This window comes from Prinia subflava, chromosome 13, assembly GCF_021018805.1.
Source record: "Prinia subflava isolate CZ2003 ecotype Zambia chromosome 13, Cam_Psub_1.2, whole genome shotgun sequence".
In the NCBI taxonomy this organism is placed as follows: domain Eukaryota; kingdom Metazoa; phylum Chordata; class Aves; order Passeriformes; family Cisticolidae; genus Prinia; species Prinia subflava.
Genome location: NC_086259.1, coordinates 14,103,590 through 14,122,396, shown reverse-complemented (window position 1 = coordinate 14,122,396; position 18,807 = coordinate 14,103,590). Strand labels below are relative to the sequence as shown.

General features: G+C 55.9%; 1 protein-coding gene and 1 long non-coding RNA gene across 2 annotated transcripts in view; one reads left to right on the top strand and one right to left on the bottom strand.

The window, feature by feature from the left end:
* Positions 1–1,640, bottom strand: part of LOC134557714 (uncharacterized) — an 11,856-nt gene extending 10,216 nt beyond the window's left edge. The window contains exon 1 of the long non-coding RNA XR_010082141.1: positions 1,501–1,640. This is a non-coding gene — a long non-coding RNA (uncharacterized LOC134557714). The remainder of the gene's footprint in view (positions 1–1,500) is intronic.
* On the top strand, positions 1,431–18,807 carry HSD11B2 (hydroxysteroid 11-beta dehydrogenase 2). The gene is made up of 5 exons (XM_063410912.1): positions 1,431–2,182; positions 16,056–16,268; positions 16,539–16,724; positions 17,322–17,459; positions 17,939–18,807. Exons 1-5 carry the CDS (start codon positions 1,585–1,587, stop codon positions 18,298–18,300), a joined length of 1,497 nt encoding a protein of 498 aa, XP_063266982.1. The 5' UTR covers positions 1,431–1,584; the 3' UTR covers positions 18,301–18,807.

The following is an 18,807-nucleotide window of genomic DNA, read 5'->3' as shown; positions in this document are numbered from 1 at the left end:
TGGCTGGCCAAGGCACCAGGACCTGGGCAGCCCAGTGCTCCTGTACTGCTCCCCAGCAGGGTCTGAGGGCACTGCCCTGGGCAGGGAGTCCCTATCGAGGGGTGCCCTGACAGCGGCCATGCCCTGTGTTCCCCTGTCCCCGTGGGTGCTGGTGGTACTGGCTCTGGCCTGGGCAGCCTCCCTCCCTCCTGCCAAGCGCTCCTGGATGCCTGCAGCCACTTCCTGCCAGGAAGCTCTGCCTGGACAGGCACTGAGCCAAACTGTGCCAGGCCAAACCAAGCCGAGCTGAGCTGAGTTGAACCAAGCTGAGCTGAACTGTGCTTACCTAGGTGGCATGACGTGCTGAGCTGTGCCAAACCAAGCTGAGCTGAGCTGTGCTGTAGGTGCCACATAACCAAGCCATACTGAACCAAGCTGAACCATTCTGGACTGAGATGAGCTGAGCTGTGTCAAGCTGAGCTATGTCAAGCTGAGCTGAGCTGAGCCGAGCTGAGTCAAGCTGAGCTGTGCCTACCTAGGTGGCGTGATGTCCTAAGCCGTGCTGAGCTGAGTCATGCTGAGCCATGCCAAGCTCTGTTGAGTTAAGCTGTGCCTATTAAGGCAGCATGATGTCTCAAGACATGCTGAGCCAAGCCAAGCTGTGTCAAGTTGAGCTGTGCCTGCCTAGGTGGTATCTTGTCCTGAGTTGCGCCAAGATGAGCTGAGCAGTCCTGTACATGGCATAACATTCCAAGCTGTGCTAAGCCAAGTTGAACTGAGCTGTGTCTACCTGGGTGTCCCAAGCTCTCTGAGATGTGCTGAACTGAGCTGAGCTGAGGTGCACCTATCTAGGTGGAATAATGTTCCAAGCTGAGTCGAACCGAGCTGTGCCAAGCTGAATCATGACTACTGAGGTGCCACAATGTACTGAGCAGGGCTCAGCTGAGCTGAGCTGAACCAAGCCAAGCCAAGCTGTGCCAAACTGAGTTGTGCCTTAACTGGGTAGCATCATGTCCCGAGCAATGGGAATTAGCCATGCTGAGCCATGCCAAGCTGAACTGAATTGTTCCTATGGAGGTAGCACAGTGTCTTGAGCTCAGCTGGGCCAAGCCAAGCCAAGCTGAACTGTGACTATCTGGCACATCATCATGTCCTGGTTTGTGCTGTGCTGAGCTGTGCCTGTCTGGGTGGCATCATGTCCTGAGCCATCCTGAGCTGTGCTGAGCTGATCTGTGCGTATTGAGGTGGCATGGTGTCCTGAGCTGTTCTGAGCTGAGCTGTGCCAAGCTGGACCAAGCTGAATTGTGCCTACTTACTTAGGTGGCAAAATGTCCTGAGCAGGGCTGAGCTGAGCCAAGCCGTGCTGACCCGAGATGAGCCATGTCTACTGAGCTGGCAAAATGCCCCAAGCTGTGCTGAGCTGAATCTACTTGGGTGGCATCCTGTCCCTAGCTGAGCAGAGCTGAGCTGAGGTGAGCCGAGCTGAGCCATGCCAGACTAAGCAACACTGAAAGCACCTACCTAGGCAGCACAATATCCTGAGCAGGACTGAGCCAAGCCAAACCGTGCCGAGCAGAGCCGAGCCGTGCCTACCCAGGCAGCACGATGTCCCGAGCCTTGCCGCGCAGTACCGCCCCAAGCCACGCCGAGCTGAGCCGTGCCGAGCTGTGGGTACCAAGGTGCTCCGCCTTCCCCCCTCCCCGGCTGCCGGTGTCGGCGCCGCTCCCGGTGCTCGCCGCTCCCGGTGCCCGGCTCTCCCGGTGCCCGGCTCTCCCGTCCCGCCCGGCTCCCATTGGCGGCGGCCGGTCCCGCCCCGCCCCGCTCCCCCGCCGGGCGGGTATAAACGGGCGCGGCGGGGCGGGCGAGCGGCAGCGGCGGGGCCGTGCCGGGCCCGGGATCGGCACCGGGATGGAGCCGGGGCTGGAGCGCTGGGCGCACGGCGCGCTGTGGGCGGCGCTGGCCGGCAGCCTGGCGCTGCGGGCGGCGCGGCGGGCGCCGGGGCCGGGCCGGGGGCTGGGGCCGCCGCTGGGCCGGGGGCTGGTGCTGCCGCTGGCGCTGCTGGCCGCGCTGCAGAGCCTGTGCCGCGCCTGGCTGCCGCTGCCCCTGGGGCTGGCCCTGGCCGCCGCCGCCGCCGGGCTGCTGCTGTGGCGGGCGGCGCCCCGCGGGCTGCTGCCGGTGGCGGGCAGAGCCGTCCTTGTCACAGGTGAGTGCGGGGACACGGCCTCTACGCCCCGACGGCACCGCCTGGGCTCGGCGGGGAGCGGAGTGGGGTGTCCCGCAGGCACTGGGACGCTGCTGTCAGTGGGGTCCCGCTGGGGACCAGCCACCGCTGCCAGCGCATCCTTCATCCTCTTCCACGTCCAAGCAGAACCGGCCAGGCTGTATCTGCCCCGCTAAGCAGGGAGTTGCAATGGCCCCTCGAGTGTTGACCACTAGTTGCAGCACGATGCCGAGAGCTGCTTCCTCTGGAAGACCCCAGATTAGATGGGACAGAGCCGGAGCACTGACAGGACCCTGTCAGCTGGCCCAAGGGCTTCCCTCTCCTCCCCTTCCCTTCCTCCCCTCTGGAGTTGTACTTGTTCTTGGAAAGGTTCTCATAGTATCTCTAGAGGCTTCAACTGAGCTGGCTACCCAGCACTGAGCATCACTGCTTCGTCCAGAGCTCCATCCAGAGAGCTGCTGGCAACAAGGTCCTCCACTGTGTGGGTATCCTTGGGAAATGCTGCCCAGCTGCTCCCTGCCTCCTCTTTGGGCTGCCTGATCCTGAGCTCCTTAGAGAATGTGCTGTGCTCCCAAGTTTGGCACAGCTCTGGCTTGCTGGCTGAAGCTCTTTAGGCTGTCTTGGTATATACATGGTTTCTCACTCCTTCCTCCTGGCAGTGGTACTGGAGGATGAGAGCCAGGCTCAGCAGTGCTTTGCTGTGAGGCAATGGGAGTGGAGAGATGAGGAGGAAGTGCTGGAGCTGGGGTGGTTTTTGATCCAGGTGTGCCTGGTGCTGCTGACTCCACATGGATGCAGTGAGGAGAGAAACTTGTGGGCATGACCTTGGCAGTGCTCCCAAGGACAGGAGCCTGCATCCTGGTGGGGATGTCTGGGCTGGGCTTGGAGGTGCTGAAGCTGGAGAAGGTGATTTGCTTGTTTCCTAGAAAATTAAGGCAAGACCTGGGTCCCCCTTTCAGCTTGAAGGGTTCTCTGGCACCAGTGGGAAGTGCAGGGAATCCTCTCTGGAGGAGGAAGATCAGAGGAGCAAGGCAGTGGATGAATGAATGATTCAACTGAGTGAAGGTCAAAGCTGCAGCAGGGTAGGGCTGCCTGGGGAGGACATCTGACAGCCATGCGCTCACAGGTGCCCTGTGGCACACCGGCTCTGGCAGCCCTGGCTCTCTGGCATTGCCTGTATAATTAGTGAGTCAGTGACTGGAACAAGGTGTTCTTGCCCCAGTGCGTTGAGGTGGCACCTCTGCAGCTCTGATGTGTTTGCTCTTGGCTGTAAATACTTTGTGGTTTTACAGGTTCGAGGTGCAGCCCACAGTGCAGGATTGGCCTTTCTGTACTGCTGCTCCAAGTGCCTGCCAAGGGGCAGATGCGAGGGCTGTTCTGCTGGGGATGGCATCCCTCACTTGAGTATTTGCATAGTAATTAGCCTGATTCTTTTACGGATTAATTCCAGGCAACTAGGTGTTGAGTATCTGCTTGTGTCTCCTGTGGGAGAAGCAAGGAAGGCTCAGCTCTGGGAGAAAGGCAGCCTGACCTTCCTCCTCTTGTCAATGGGAAGCAAAGCCTGGCAGAGCAAGCAGCGTGAGCATGGATGACTGGCAATGCAGGGCCTCACTGAAGGTGTGTGAGGTCAGGGACAGAACTTCTGCCATGCTATGTGTTGTGCTGGACCTTGCAGACCAACTGAGAAATGGCACAAAGTCCCCTCCCTATGGAGCAGTGCAGGTCTCAGCCTGAAAATCTTTGGGCATCATTTCCTTGTATACATATCTTGGCTGCTGCCTTAATCCTGCAGCAGGTTCAGTGATGCTTATCTGGGGCAAGCTAAGGTGGCTGCAGTGCTGTTCTTTCTCCCAGGTGATGAGTTTCAGCTCTTCCAGCTGCCCACTCTCCCCGGGAACAGCCTAAGTTCAGCTCTGCATGTGATGCTCCAGCCCCATGTGCTGGTCTGGACATTGCTGGCTAAATAAAACTTAGTTATGGGAGGAATTGGAGGAAAACTAACTGTCCAACTCAGTGGGAAAATAGCAAAGCTGCTGACCCTGTGGTAGCAGCAGGGACTGGGAAGTTGTGGCGTTTCCCATCTGTTGCAGGTTTGCATTTTTACTGTTGCACGTGGGACTGGGATTTGGCTGGAGCGGGGATGGGCAGCTGCTTGCTGCTAGAGGGGAGCAAGGGATGATGTGTTTTCCCATGATGCATCCCCTGGGCTAGCAAAGTAAGTGGTCACTAGTCCCTGCAGAGCTATGTTTGTCTGGGGCTGTGACCTTGGGGCTTTTGTTCTGCATCCCAATTGTCCAGCTTCTCCAGGAGCATTACTCCAGTGGATGCAGCCTGGCTGGGGGCAGAGGGTGAGGAAAGTGTTAATCCTGTCTTCCTAGGGGATGTAACAGCTGTTTTCAGGGAGGAGAAGAATGCCCTCCTGTGCAGCCAGGGGCTGGGAGAGGTCAGCCCCAGGAGGATGGTGGGGATGAGGAGGGGAGCGGAGATCAGCTGCTTGGCCTGGGCTGGGAGGGAGACAGCAGCCATCTCCATGCCTCTCTTCATTTGCTGTCCTGAGCCTGCCCTTGCCTTAAAGATGATCCCACACCTGGCACAGGCTTTGGCCAGACTTGGAAAACAACAGAAACCCCAACATACTTGCAGTGTGGGCAGGGTTGATATGGACAGCTGCCTGACCAGAGCCTGATCCAGCACTGGGAAGCTGCAAGGCAGCCAACACTGGCATCCCTCACCAGTGTGTGACAGGACACTCCAGGGTGCTGGTGCTGCTGGCTGGCACCTGTGGGCCAGTGGCTCACTGAGAGCTGCTTGCTTTGAACATTGAACAGCTTGTTGGTGTGTGCATCCCCCTTCCCAAATGTGAAGTGGCACTGCTGGGTGTTTTAGGGCCACTGGACTCCTGAGAGCTGTGTGAGCAAAGAGGGGGGGTGTTATATCCCATACTCCTTCCCATTGGGAATTGATACAAAAAGCAGCCCAGCCTCTGGAGCCTGGGCAGGGGTGATGGTCTGTGAGAGCAGTCTCGGAGGGAGGCGATGAGCTGCCATTTCGTGGCCTCTCCAGAGGCTGGCAAGGTTTGTGCAAAGTTGGGCTTTGGCTGAGCCCGTTTAGACATGAACCTAGGCCATCCCTTGGTGCCTGTGGAATTCAGTGATTCTGTTCAAACCATCCAACACAACTGGGTGCCTGGGGCCAGGAGCACCCCAGGGCTCCATTGAGCAGGTGGAGAAGCCTCTTGCTGTTGTGTAGGTCTGCCATGTGTCACTGTGTGGGGTGGTTCTTTGGACAGCAGCCAATTGCCTGATTTACTGCAGATCCTTGGAAAGCACCAAATGTAAACCAGCCCATGGAGTGCCTGCCTGCAGGGCTTTGCCAGAACAGAGGGAGGACAGTTGTTACAAGGTATTGGTTCATACACTTCAGCTCGGATGGAAAGTTGAAAATAGTGAATTGTTGTTCTGTCTATAATGGTGGTACCTGAATTAGAGCTCCAATAAACCCAAACATTATGATGGCTGCCTGAGAGAAGCAGTTTGGGTCTCTTGTATCCTTGCTCTTCCTTGGTGCAGCCTATGAAGGAAGCTCAGAGCACCTGCAGTTTGGTCTGTCTTCCAACAAATCATCTCTTGTGAGCAAAATTGGTTGGTGAGTCAGGCTGACCTAAACCTGCTGTGTCCTCCTCTCTTCTCTTTCCTGGCTGCAGGGAAAGTGTGGTTTTCCTGGTGAATCGTTCTTGTTACAATTGCATGCCCCATTAACAATCTGAAATGGGTCAGAGCTTCAGATCATGTTCAAGATTAACAGAGGCTTTGCAACTTGCAGCTTTTCATTGTTTCCCATGGACTCCACAGATGTTGAAGCATCTGCTGGCTGCAGCAGGACTGAGTGATTCAATCCAGATGTTGGGACTCTTACTTTCTACCACGAAGGTAAATCACTTTGTGTGGTAAAAAAGCAGTGTTGCTCCCGTCTGGACTTTGATGTTGTCTTAGATCTATTTCCCAGCTAAACAAAGTGACTGAGAAATGTCAGGGTCAAGGATTCAGGGCTGGCTCTGGGATGGGCACCTCTGCACCACGGCATGGCTGGAGCACCTGCACAGCCCAGTCACAGCCCATGTTTGGTGCTGAGCCTGCCAGCAGCCCTGCCGTGAGAAATGCTTTGTGCAAAAGTGCTGCAGCTTCCACTCTGCTTCTGGAGCCAGTGATCCAGCTCAGAGGTACCTGGGATCTTTCCCCAGCCTAAGTGCAGGGGGTTGGAACTAGGTGATCTTTCTGGTCCCTGCCAAACCAATCCATTTTGTGATTCTATAAATGAAGGCTGAAAATCAGCTTATTCCCTGAAATTGCTCTGATTTTTCCAGAATCTATTAAAAATTAACAGCAGAGGCAGCTGCTGCCTCCAAGCTGAGGGGTGAGACACGACCAAAATCAAACACCCAAACTCCAGCCCTGGTGTACAAGCAATTCCTGATATACTTGAATTTTAAAAAGTGCAACATTTAAGTCTAGTTATAGGGTTTGCTGCTGGCTTTTGGGAACAGAGCAGGAAAGCTGCTTTTTCTGCCTCTATCTGCTGAAGCTCTCCCCCCGCTTTGTCAGCAGCCCTCCATGGATTTAGGATTCTTCTTTCCCACGTGAGGTTTTTTCAGAAATAGATACCTACCCCTGCTCACCACAGGCATGTGGATAGATACTCTCGGCTTTTTCTCACTTATCTATAAAATAAGCACTTTTGAAGCCTACTAATGACACAGACCTGTTGAGGTGGGAGTTTTTAGCACTGTTAACCAAAAATGATGAGCACAGCTAATCAGGAGGAAAAACGCATTGAGGTTTCATACTGTGGGAGACCGGAGTTGGTAGAGAAACCCAAGCTGGCTTGATTAGCCTCAGGGTTATGTGGGGACATGAGAGCAACAAAGCAAAGACTTCCCTGCTGAAATGAGATTGTCAGATGGGAACGGATGCTTTCGGAGGGAGAGAAGTGTAGGCAGTTGCTGCCCTCTAGTCCAATGAGCAGCACACTTTTAATGAGGTCTGGGATTGGGTTACCCACTGTTGAGTCTAGCTCCCCTTAAGCCAGGATCTGGTTACAGAAGAGCCGGTTGCTGCTTTTACTACTGGGAGCACAGCATAGGGTTGGTGGACTTGCTCAGCCAGGGTTTGTTTGAGGGGGCTCCTCAAGATGTTTCCACCAAATCTTTGCCTTCTCCCATTGTCTTCTTTCAGTGCGGGTCTAAAACTCCAGCTGGAGGGATTGGTTTTTTTTTTCCAGGAGGAAAGGCTGCAGGGCTTTTGTACCTCTTTACCTCCTGGTGTCCCTCCTGTCATCTCAGATCTGAGGTACTGCTGTGGAGCCTCCAAGGCCAGGCTGGATGGGTCTTGGAGCAATCTGGGCTAGTGGAAGGTGTTCCTGCCCATGGCAGGGGTGTTGGAACTAGATGACCCTATACGATCCCTTCCAACGTAAGTGCTCTATAATAAGGTGGAAAATGCTCAAATTTTCTCTGATAAGGTGGAAAAATTGCCCTCATGCTGTCAGTGCATTGCTACAGACATAGTTAAGGATCTTCTTTTTTTAACCTCCCCAGCATGTGTCTGTTACCTCCTTCCCTGCTCCCCACAGTGGCTGTGGTATATCCACCATTTCCCATTCTTCTATCTCAGCTTGTGTGTGCTTGCATGCGCAACATATCACTTCTGCTTCCTTCTGCCCTGGAGAGCTGCCAGCCCCTGAGCTTTATCAGCTTCCCCCTCGGGAGCTGGCTTCCCTGTCACACATAGCACTGTCCTGGGATTTGCTGCCTCTAAGGCTGTAATCTTGAAAAGCAGTTTTTGGCTTTACAAGCTTTTCGGTGGCGCTTCCTCTTGCTGGGTGGTTGATCCCCTGGAGCCAGATGGTGAGTGACTCCCAGGCAGGCTGGGAACAGAAAGAAGGGATGGCTGGAAAGCTCAGGTACCTGCCCTGATGTCTTCTGTGGCAGCTTTGAAAGTCTGGCCTCTCAGAATCATAGAAGCTCTGAATGGTTTGGATTGGAAAAGACTTTAAAGACCATCTTGTTCCCCTGCAGTGGGCAGGGACACCTTCTACTAGACCAGGTTGCTCCAAGCCACATCCCACCTGGCCTTGAACACTTCCAGGGATGGGGCAGCTGCAGCTTCTCTGGGTTACTGGGGCCTCATTCTGCCATGAGTAACCCACTGTGACCAATGTTTGTTCCTCTCTAGGGTCCTGGTTAACAGGTGGGAATAAGCTCCATCATGGGATGTGCAGCCATCCCTGGATGATTTCTGTCCCCCTTCTTTCAGCTGTTGTGCCTAAGCTGAAGGGCATGTGTGGGTGCTGCCCTGGTATTGCCTGGGTCAGCACAACTATGTCCAAGCATATCAGCCTGGAGGACCACCTTCATGTATTTTGGGGAAAATGCACCAAAGCAGTCTTATGATACTCAAACTTTCACTCTGAAGAGCTGGTGAGAACTGCAGGTAAAGAGTAAGGATGGGACAACTTGAATTGTGTATGGAAAGGGCAGGTGGCTTGAGGTCATAATGAGGCACAGCTCTGAGCCTGGGGGCTTAAACAGCTCTGTGTATTTCAAAAGCTGTCTTGGCAGAAGCTCAGTTGGTGTTTGCTCAAGTGTTTTGCTCAGTTTCTAAAAAAAAAAAAAAAAAGTCCCCCGCTTCACATGGATCTGGAAGCTGCAAAAGAAAATAGTTGGTGCAGCTGTAGAGACCATCATGATGTGGGAATAGGCAGGGCTTGCACCACTTCTGCTTGCTTGGGCTTGTGGCATGTGGTAGGAGTTTAGCCTTGTGACAAGGAGAGTGATGAGATGGCACCTTACAAGACAGACAGGCACCATCAATATACAAAGAAATATCTCATCAACAAAATACCCCTGAACTGGTAGTGCTCCACTGAAACTGCCATAGCCTTACTGGGGTGCTGCAAACTCTGAGATGCCTAACATGGTGATCCCCTGGGCTTGCTCTGACCCACTGCCTTGGTCAGAACTGTCCCAGCATGGCTTTGTCCCTGCTGGCATCACTTGCCACTTGTCCACTGTGCTGTCTGGGTGGCACTTCAAAGGTCTCCCATGGCTGACCTGTCCTACCACATGATTAGAGGTTCTCCTGGTCATGCCATGCCTGTGGTGCTTTGCTGTCCTGGCTAGAAACACCTTCCCTGAGATGTCCCTGGGTGGTGGTGGCTCGTGGTGGTCCATGTAGAAGAGCTGTTCTTCCCTTCAGCTGCCTGTGGATGGATTAGCCCTGACTGCAGCACACTTTAGGCACGACCTGATGTCTCTCCTTGCTTGTTAGCACACAGGAGGGATGGATATCGGGCTCTCCAGCCCCATATGGATGTGGTGGTTCTCTAGCCTGCTGGGAGTCCCTGAAGAGCCCTTTTGCAGACTGGAGGTGCCCACTGGCAGGTACCCCAGCCATGGCTTTACTGCTACCACCTTATTCACATTCCAGACATAGCTGGTGGAGCTTTCTGGCTTCTCAGCCTAGTTCCTACCCAGCCCCTCCTTCTCCAAGAGCCCAGGTGGATGTGTTACCAGTGCCAGCTTGCCATTGGCATTGATCTTGAGTGATCTGGTTGAGTTGTCTCTGGGCCATGGGTGTCCTTCCCAGTGACATCTCCTCCTGATGGATGCCTTTTAATGCTTGTCGGCTCCATGTTCCCAGTTCACCATGTTCCCTTTGAAGGTGATTATTAACCCAGCTATTGCCACAGCTCTTCACAATTTCCTCCTCTTGGAAGTACATCCATCCATCCCAGGTTAGCTCTGATGTACAGCCTGTGCCAGGTGATGTCTGTGCTGCTGTCTTCCCTTGCTTATCCCTGCCTGATGGAAGATCAAATTCTTCACTGTAAGAGCCTCACTGCTCCTTTTGGGGAGAGGATCTCCCCTCTGTGGAGACAGCAGCTGCCGGAAGATGCCATCCAGCCCCAGGGTGCGGTGAGCAGCTGCTTCTAAGAAATTCCTGTGCTCTCTTTCTGCGAAGTGTCACAGCGATGCTGGAGGTGGCACTTCCTCCCCCCGCCTGTCAGCTTGTGAGCCTAGGGTCACTGCTCACCGGCAGCAGCATCACTCTCATGCCAGGGCTGGGTTAATTCCCGGGTCCCAATCTCTTTGAGCATCCCACCAGGCACTGGCCTTGCATTGCGGGGCGTGGCTGGACTCATTCCTGTCCTGCTGTCCCAGGGCACTAACAAGATCCTGTGTTCATGAGCCCCACCCGTGGCAAGCAGCATCTGCTGCTCGCAGCTTTGGTGGGGGATAAGGCGTCTGGATGGCTTTTAGTGACAGCGATGGGGAGGGCTGTGGCCTCTGACACTTTTTTTTATTGCCCAGCTGTTTTTGTGACATGGAGTCCCCAATAAGGATGCACCAGTAAAGCTTCTGAGAAATAGCCTTTAATCCAGAAGCTGTGGGTGGATTCACACTAGCCTGGGGGCTCCTCGTCATGTCTGCCTGCCTGGTTTCGTTGGTTGTCTAGGCAGAAAATCAGATTTCCCCCCTTCTCTTTGTTAAGTGGGAGATAACTCCCCCGGTGGAGGTGATGACTGTGAGGCCCCAGGAACACTTGGCTAATCCATTGTAATTCATACCATCTGGCTATTGTCTCTGGCACAGGGAGGGGAGGTCACCCAGTACCCCCTGCCATGGGCATTCTGAGCTTTGCCTTCTGTCATGGGTCTCCTCGTGGGGCTGAGAGTTTGTCTGACCCCTGCTCTGACCCATAGGACCTGTTGGAGGGATGTGTGTGTCCTGGGCTGTGGGAGCCATCAGCAGTCTCCCTCCAGCTGCCTGTGCAGACTGTGTCATGCAGAGGGGGGTGGTCCCAGGGGAGCAGGGGCACTGTGTGCCCCCCTTGGCTCAGGTCCTGTTCAGGAAGGAGTCTAAGGCTTTGCAGGGGTGCCCACCCAGACTGCTTGGGTGGGGGGAGCTCCTGCATTATCCACTCATAGGGATTTGGGGAGGGATTTGGGTCATCCGTAAAGGTATCTTCTGGCTTTAATTTAATTTAATTAGGCTTGTGGCTTCCTGAATCCTAGTGCTGAGGACCAGCAGCAGCATCACCAGGGCTGCTGCCACCCCAGCCCTGTCTGCCTGTGCCTGAGCATGAGGGCGGCTCCCATGGGGACTGGGGACACGGCATGCCATGCAAGCCACTGGCTGGGGTGGTGTTTCCTGTGGACGGAGATGACACTGGATACTTTGGGAACTGTGGGTGCCCCTTCCCAGCCCCACTCCCCCAGCAGTACCTTGGGTGTGGGCAGATGGTGGCTGATGCCTGGCTGGGGAGGCCCAGCTGCTGTGGGGACAGATGCTCCTGCCTTCTCCTCCCTCTCCTGTGCCCTGCCAAGAATTTGTTCCCTTTTGCCCAGGGCTGACATCACCCCTTTATCACTCCTTGCTCCAAATGTGTGCAGCATCCGGAAGGTGTTGGCCACAAGGCCTTGCTCTGCCCACACAGGATTTTGCTGGGCATTTTATCCTGCCTGGACCTGCACTGTGCAAGGACCCCCTCCCTGAGTTCCTTAGGGGGACTGCCATCCCCTTTGATGGCACCATCCCCAGCTGTTGCTACGTTGTCCTGTGCTTCTGCATCCACGAGGTGCCCACACTCCGAGGATGGAGCTGAGATGAACAGCTGAGCTGGGATCAGTGCCTGCTCAGACACCCAGCTGAGCCTCCCTCAGTGCTGCCTGGCTAAATCCCATACCACGCCCAGAGAAGCTGGATCCATAGTGGCAGTGAATCCTGTCAGAGCAGAAGGCCACATTGAGCTTGGCATCCCAGGCAGGGTTTGAGGTTGAGCCTATGGAAACGAGTGGCTCAGCATGCTAATCCATTCGGCCTTGGCACCCCAACACCCCCTGTTGACAGTGTCCTTGAGCCTGGTGACAGCTCCATCTTGGCAAGGCCACTCAGACAGCATGGTGGGACACACGGCCCTTAAGCTCTTTGGGGAGGTGGGATTGATGTCCTAGGATTTGGGGAGCAGCAGGGGGCACCACGCAAGAGCCTGCAGAGCTGATGGGGGAGGAGGGGGTGATGCCCTTCTGAGTGCCCAACACAGCTGGCAAGCTCCCAGTCAGTGGAAGATGGAGCATCCTCATGCCCTGCTGCCTGAGGTGCAGCCCCTAGGGCTGCTAACTGACCACACTGCTAGGGTGACTGTGAGGGAGCTGGCCCATCACAGGGGTGCTCAGCCCTGGGGCAACCCCTCTTCAGCTTCCACACCAGGGTCTGCTGCTGTACCCTCCAGGCTCTGGGCAGTTTTCAGCCGCATGGGGAATTGTTCAGCCAAGCTGTGCTTCTCACTGCGTAGGTTTTTGTTGGTCCTCACCTGTTGTGCATGGTTCAGGGATGAGAATGCAAAGGTCATGAGGATGCACAACTTGTGGTTCAGGGATGAGGGTGCTCAGTTTATGGCTCAGGGATGAGGATTCACAGCTCGTGGCCTGAGGATGAGGATGTACACAGCTCATGGTTGAGGATGAAGATACTTGGCTTGTAGCTCAGAGTTTAAGATGCCTGCCTTGCAGTTCCACAGCTCCAGAATGAGACTGCACAGCTCACGGATGAGGACTCTCAGCGCGTAGCTTGGGAAGTCACTCCTGGATTATGTTGGGGTGAGCACTGCAGACCGGTGCCACCAGCCCTCCATCGTGTCCTGTGCCAGCAGTGGCGGCAGGGTTGTGTTTCAGCAGCTCCCGGGTTGCAGTGGTGCTATTGACCCTCTCTGCTCCAATCAGAAACCTGGAGCCCTAATTTTGAGCATGTCTGTGTGTGGTGGCCTTGGTGCTGGTGCAGGAGGGCAGGGTGAATACCTGAGACAGTAAAATGTCAGAGCGTGCCATGCCTGACTCACCTGAAAGAAAGGTGTCCACATCAAACGGGGGACTGCGGCTTCAGCTGGCTCCTGGCAGCGAGGAAGCACGAGCGGTGCGGGCTGGCTGGGAGCTGCCCAGCTGGCACAGCTCAGCCCCGGCGGTGGCTCTGCTGTCACCGGTGAGGAGCAGCTCTGGACAAGGGATGCAAGATGCTGTGCGGTCAGTCCTCTTTGCGCTCCCCGAGTGAGTGGGAGGGCACCCATTAAGATGATGCTGGAGGCCAAACCTTTTTGCTTGTTCAAGATAAGTAAAGTTGGGGCTTGTCATGCCAAAATTCTAGTGGAGGCTTGCGTCCCACTCTTTGGGGAGCCGCGGAAATGTCTGGCGCTTCTGCAAAGTCCTCAGGAATTGCTGCTGACCCGCCGCTGTGGAAAATGGCTGGCTGGCCTCTGGTGCAGGAGTTTGTCCCGGCTTGCTGAGCCTGTGGAGGGCTGCTAGATTTTGCAACCTGGACTCAGGTTTTGCTCTGCTGCAGCAAAAGCCTCTGTCTGTTGGCCGAGGGTCCATGAGGATGTGATGGAGGGACTTCAAGGTACCTGCTCTCCTCTGCTGCGCTCCCAATGCTGGGCTCCTGTGCTTGATCTGACCACGTCCCTCCCTCCAGCACGACTGTGAAACCAGCTGGCAAGCTGGGAGCTGGGGCGGGGGGAACTGGCGCCGGCATCTCCTCGTGATGCAGCATCCTGGGAGGGCAGCGAGCCCAGCGCCAGCCTTGCTGGGGCTGCACAGACTGGACGGCTCCAGCGCTCCCGGCGGGGCCGGGCCAGCGGCAATGGCTCTTGCGCCAGCTCCAGTGTGGCCAGCAGCTCATGTGCTGGTGGCCATGGGGAGTGAACATGGTCCTGGGCAAGCTGCCATGCTTTGGGGCCACGTGTTATGGGCCCAGGGGGTTCATTGTCCCTCCCCGCACTCTTGGCCATGCCTGAGCACAGCAGATGGGAAGCTGAGCAGCGGCGGAGACCTTAAATAACACCAGAGCATCCTCAACCTCCTGGCCCTGGGCCTCCCGCCAGCCTCCCAGGAGCCTTTTTTTTTTTTGGTATGTGTGTGAATAAATTAGAACTTCCGAAACAAACCCTCTGACTGCCCTGCTCCTCTAAGGCAAAACAAACTCTGCCTGACTTGGACAGCATGTGGCTGTGTTTGCTCCCTTCTTGCCAGACTTGCCTGTAAGAAGCTGGCAAACCTGGCTCTCAGTTTTTTGGGATGTTTCCCGGGCTTTTGAGAGTTGGTGATAGGAAGCTTCATGTCTGGACTGGAGGATTTTCTTGCCGGCTGCATGGGAGCAGTGCAGGTAACCCTCCTGTCAGCTGCGTCATGCTGAAGCTGTGGCCACAAGCACTTTTATTTTTAAACCTTATCTTTATTGCAGTTTTCTCCCACACTGCTCGGAAAGGTGAAATGCACCTTATCTGTTTGTCTGCTGGCAGCATGCACCATTCCTGGGGAGGGGAGAGGTGGATGTGCTGTGCTGGCAGCACCTCCAGCAGGCCGTGCAGACCAGGGTACTGGGGGTGATGCTGGAGCAATGCCAAGGGTAATGTGGGGTGATGCCGAGCCAACCTGGCACATATCCATCCTGAGTATTGGGTGTTGTGTGGGAAAGCGAGGTCCCTGCAGCCCCTTCCTGCCAGTTGAGCACCTCCGGGCTGTGTTATCACTCTGGCCTCTGGCCAGGGGTTTAATTATAGGTTTCTGACGCAGCAGTACAGTAAAACTGAGCTGGGGACTGGGACACGGATGCTGAACTGACGCTTAGCTGGTACTCCAAGAGCTGTCAGTGGTCGATCCCAGCCTGGGGGTATGGAAGACTGAGGCAGCCAGTCCCTGTGCCCCCCTGCCCTCCTGCAAAGGCTGGTGGAGGGGTGCTGAATCTCGTGGGGTGACAGTCCCCAGGACCACTGTTGCGTCCATCCCAGGGTGGCTTCAGGTGCCATACACGGTCCGTTTTCTGGGATGTCCTCAGGAGCACCCAAAGGTGCCGGGCAGGAGGGTGCAGGGCCATGGGGCTGCCCCTGCAGTGCTCCTCTGTTAATGGTTAATGTGACTGGGCAGCGGTTGTGGCACAGACTCCCCGAGCTATCAGTGCTGCCATCGGCCCTGGGAACAGCCTGTACTTTGCTGCTGCTGTTTGTTTGCATCCAGGCTGCTCCACCATGGCCACTGGCCTTGTCACCACTCTGCAACAGCCAGCTCCTGTGCAGGCTGTCCCCCAGCCACCCCGATGGTGGCTCTGTGGGTGACAGTCACTTGTGGTGCCCCTGTTTGAGCCGAGATAGAGGAGATGAGGCTGGGACTGGGCACGGAGCACCAGTACTCTCCCGAGTGGTCCATCCTGTTTGGATGATCCCTTGAAGGATGCAGGGTAGCAGGAGCAGACCAGAATCCTTTTTTCCCCTCACCGTTTTTAATCTCCTCACGCCCCAGCCAGGCGACCACTGCCTCTTGACTACTTTCTGGGAGTCGAAAAGCATTCAGCAAAAGTCTCCCACGGAGCCTTATGCCGGCTCTGAATGGTGCTTGATGAAGCTTTTAGAGGCTATTTTTAGGGTTGATGGCCCCGTATCGCTGCAGGGCTCTAGGCTGTTCCGGTGTGTTGCTTGTGCCTGCGGGTTTACCTGCACCTTAAATCAGGGAGGTGCTTGGGGCGATGGGGTTGCAGATAAAGGGAGTGTTTTCTTCCTCCAGAAAGAGAGAGAAAACAGCAACTCCGTGACCTGCGAATGCCCCAGAGCAAGGTCACATCCTGGTGAGTCAGGAGCTACAGCGGGGTGCGGACAGAGGTGGTCCTCAGGCAAAGGAAACTGATGCTGGGGTGGATGTTTGGTTCCTGGGGTTGGTTCCTGGTGACGGAGAGGCAGAGCTAAGGGATCTTTGGGGGCTGGGGACAGACAGTGGCTGTCGCTGGCCACTGCAAGACTCTTCCCTTCTCTTTCAGGATGTGACTCGGGCTTTGGGCAGGCAACAGCCCGGCACTTGGATATCATGGGCTTTCGGGTGTTTGCCAGCGTGCTGGACCTGCAGAGTCCTGGTGCCCAGGAGCTGCGCCGGAGCTGCTCGCCGAGGCTGACGCTGCTGCAGATGGACCTGACCAAGACGGAGGACATCCAGCGCGTCCTGCAGCACATCCAGGCCCACACCAACAGCACAGGTAGTAGGAGCCTTTGGCAACCCCACGAGACCCCACAGAACTCCCTGGGAACTCAGCCTGCAGCCAGCATGGCAGTGCCAAACCTCCATGTGTCCCCACAGGGCACTGTGTCCCTGAAGGCACCTGTGCCAACAGCCTTTGCCAAGCTCTCTTGTCCTGGGGCACTCCACAATTCCCTTGCAGGACCATAATCAGCCTGGGGAGCAGCTGGGAATCCCAGGGTGGGGCTTTCCCATTCAGGTCACCTCTTCAGGCACCCCATTCCCACAGGACTCTGGGGCCTGGTGAACAACGCTGGGTTCAATGACACCATCGCTGACGCTGAGCTCTCACCGCTGGGCAAGTTCCGTGCCTGCATGGAGGTGAACTTCTTTGGCTCCCTGGAGCTCACCAAGGGGCTGCTGCCCCTGCTCCGCTCTGCCAGCGGCCGCATTGTCACTGTGAGCAGCCCTGCAGGTGAGCAGCCTCCCTCCAGTGTGGCACCCCTGGCACCCCCAGCCCAGGCACGCCTTGAGCATCCCCACGGTGTGGTGCAATTCCTACCCCCCAGGCACTCCCAACTTTCTCAGCCAACTGGCACCAGGAACTTTAGGATGAGCTGGCAGCATTGCTGAACCCCACAGCAGCCATGCAGACGTGGGGGCTGGGGACAGTCAGCCTGGTCACAGGCAGCATGAGCAACCCAAGCACAGCTGCCATGTGCCTCCATTGGGGATGATAGCCCCAGCCAGGGTGGGAAAACCAGCTTCCTCTCCCCTGCCCTTTTTTTTTTGCCCATTAAAACACATCAATCCTCCATTGCAGATGACAATCCCAAGCTTTAGCTGGACAGGGAACAAAAGCAATTTCCTCTTCCCTCACCACTTTTTTCCCCCCTGCCTTTAAAACATGAATTTGAAGCTAATTTCCGTTGTTTCCTCAGCAAAACAAACCCTAAGCCATTTCCTTGAGCAGGGGCTAGGAACACAGCCCTACACAAGCCCTGCCCTTCTCCCCCCGCTCCCCTCTGTCCCTGCTGGAGCACTGGCTCATTCATTCTTTCACTCGTGCCAGGTGACATGCCCTTCCCCTGCCTGGCAGCCTATGGGGCCTCGAAGGCAGCCCTCAGCCTGCTCATGGACACCTTCCGCAGCGAGCTCCAGCCCTGGGGCATCAAAGTCAGCCTCATCCTGCCCGGCTACTACAAAACAGGTAATAGGGTCGGTGCCTCCTCCCTGTCTGTGCCTGTGGGCACAGGACAGAGATCCCAGGGAGGCAGAAGATGGAGCAATGGGATGAGCAGTTGGTGGTGCAAGCATGCAGCTTCTGAGCATTTCCACTCATAAGGGGGACAGTGGCTATCCTGTGGCTGTTGGGCTCTGGGGGATTGGAAACAGCATCTGGATCAAGTCCTGCCAGCAGATCCCATACCACTGGAGCTGGTCAGAACAGCTCAGTCACATTTATGGTAGCAGCATCCCCCACTGCAGGCAGGGTCAAAGACTGCTGGTCCAGTCTCAGGCTACCAAGAGCCACTATTGTGCTACTACTGTGCTTCCCTCATGGCAGTTTTTGCCAGGGTCTCAGCTGGACCTTCCTGTGAGGCCAGAACATGACTGTGGCTGCTGGCACCCATGGCAGGGGGCTGGAGTGGGGGGCCCACACAGCTCACAGGGGCTGTTTCCTTGCAGGGACAACGTGTGACCCTGCCTTCTGGAACCTGCAGAAGGAGCAGCTGTTGGCCAGTCTGCCCCAGGAGCTGCTGCAGGCCTACGGCGAGGACTACGTGGAGGAGATCAACCAGCAGTTCACCCAGTTCATGAAGGTGGCAGTGGAGGACCTCAGCGCGGTGGTGAACAGCATCACAGACGGGCTTCTGGCTGCCAACCCAGCCGTGCGCTACTACCCAGGGCAGGGCCTTGGGATCATGTATTTCATACATCGCTACCTGCCCTATTTTGTCCGAGACTTGTTCTTGAAAGGATTCTTCATCAACCCCAAGCTGCCCCGAGCGCTGCGGCGAGAGCACCACAGCGATGTGAAGAAGGCCTGACCGTGGCCTGCCCACGCCTTCTCCCAGGCTCTCCAGGCACACCAGCCCCTGAGCGCGTGCAAAGCCAAAGGCACCGCCCTCCTGCACGGTGGGGGAACAATCAGCACTAGACGTTAAAAACCAAATTTCTTTCCAAAATCAGGTAGATCTATTTTCTATTGTGCAAGAATCAACATTTTCTAGAGACCTTGGTTTTGTATTTTTTCTAACCATGCACCCTCCATGAGGCCCATCCCTGCCTGACTCAGCAGCTCTGCACCACAGGCTGGGATGTACCTCCTCAGCTACCCCCCACCTTCCTTACTGCTCTCAGAGCTGTTTGTCTCAATCCCCTCTTGGCTGGGTCAGGGCTGGGACCCTGCAGCCACTGCCTCCCTGCCACTCATTACACACTCCACATGCTCCCAATGAGTGCAGGGGCTGAGACCAGGCTGCCAGTGCTGCAGAGCTCTTTGAGACGAACTATGTGATTGTCACTTTTTAAATAAATCCATTCTTGACATTCCA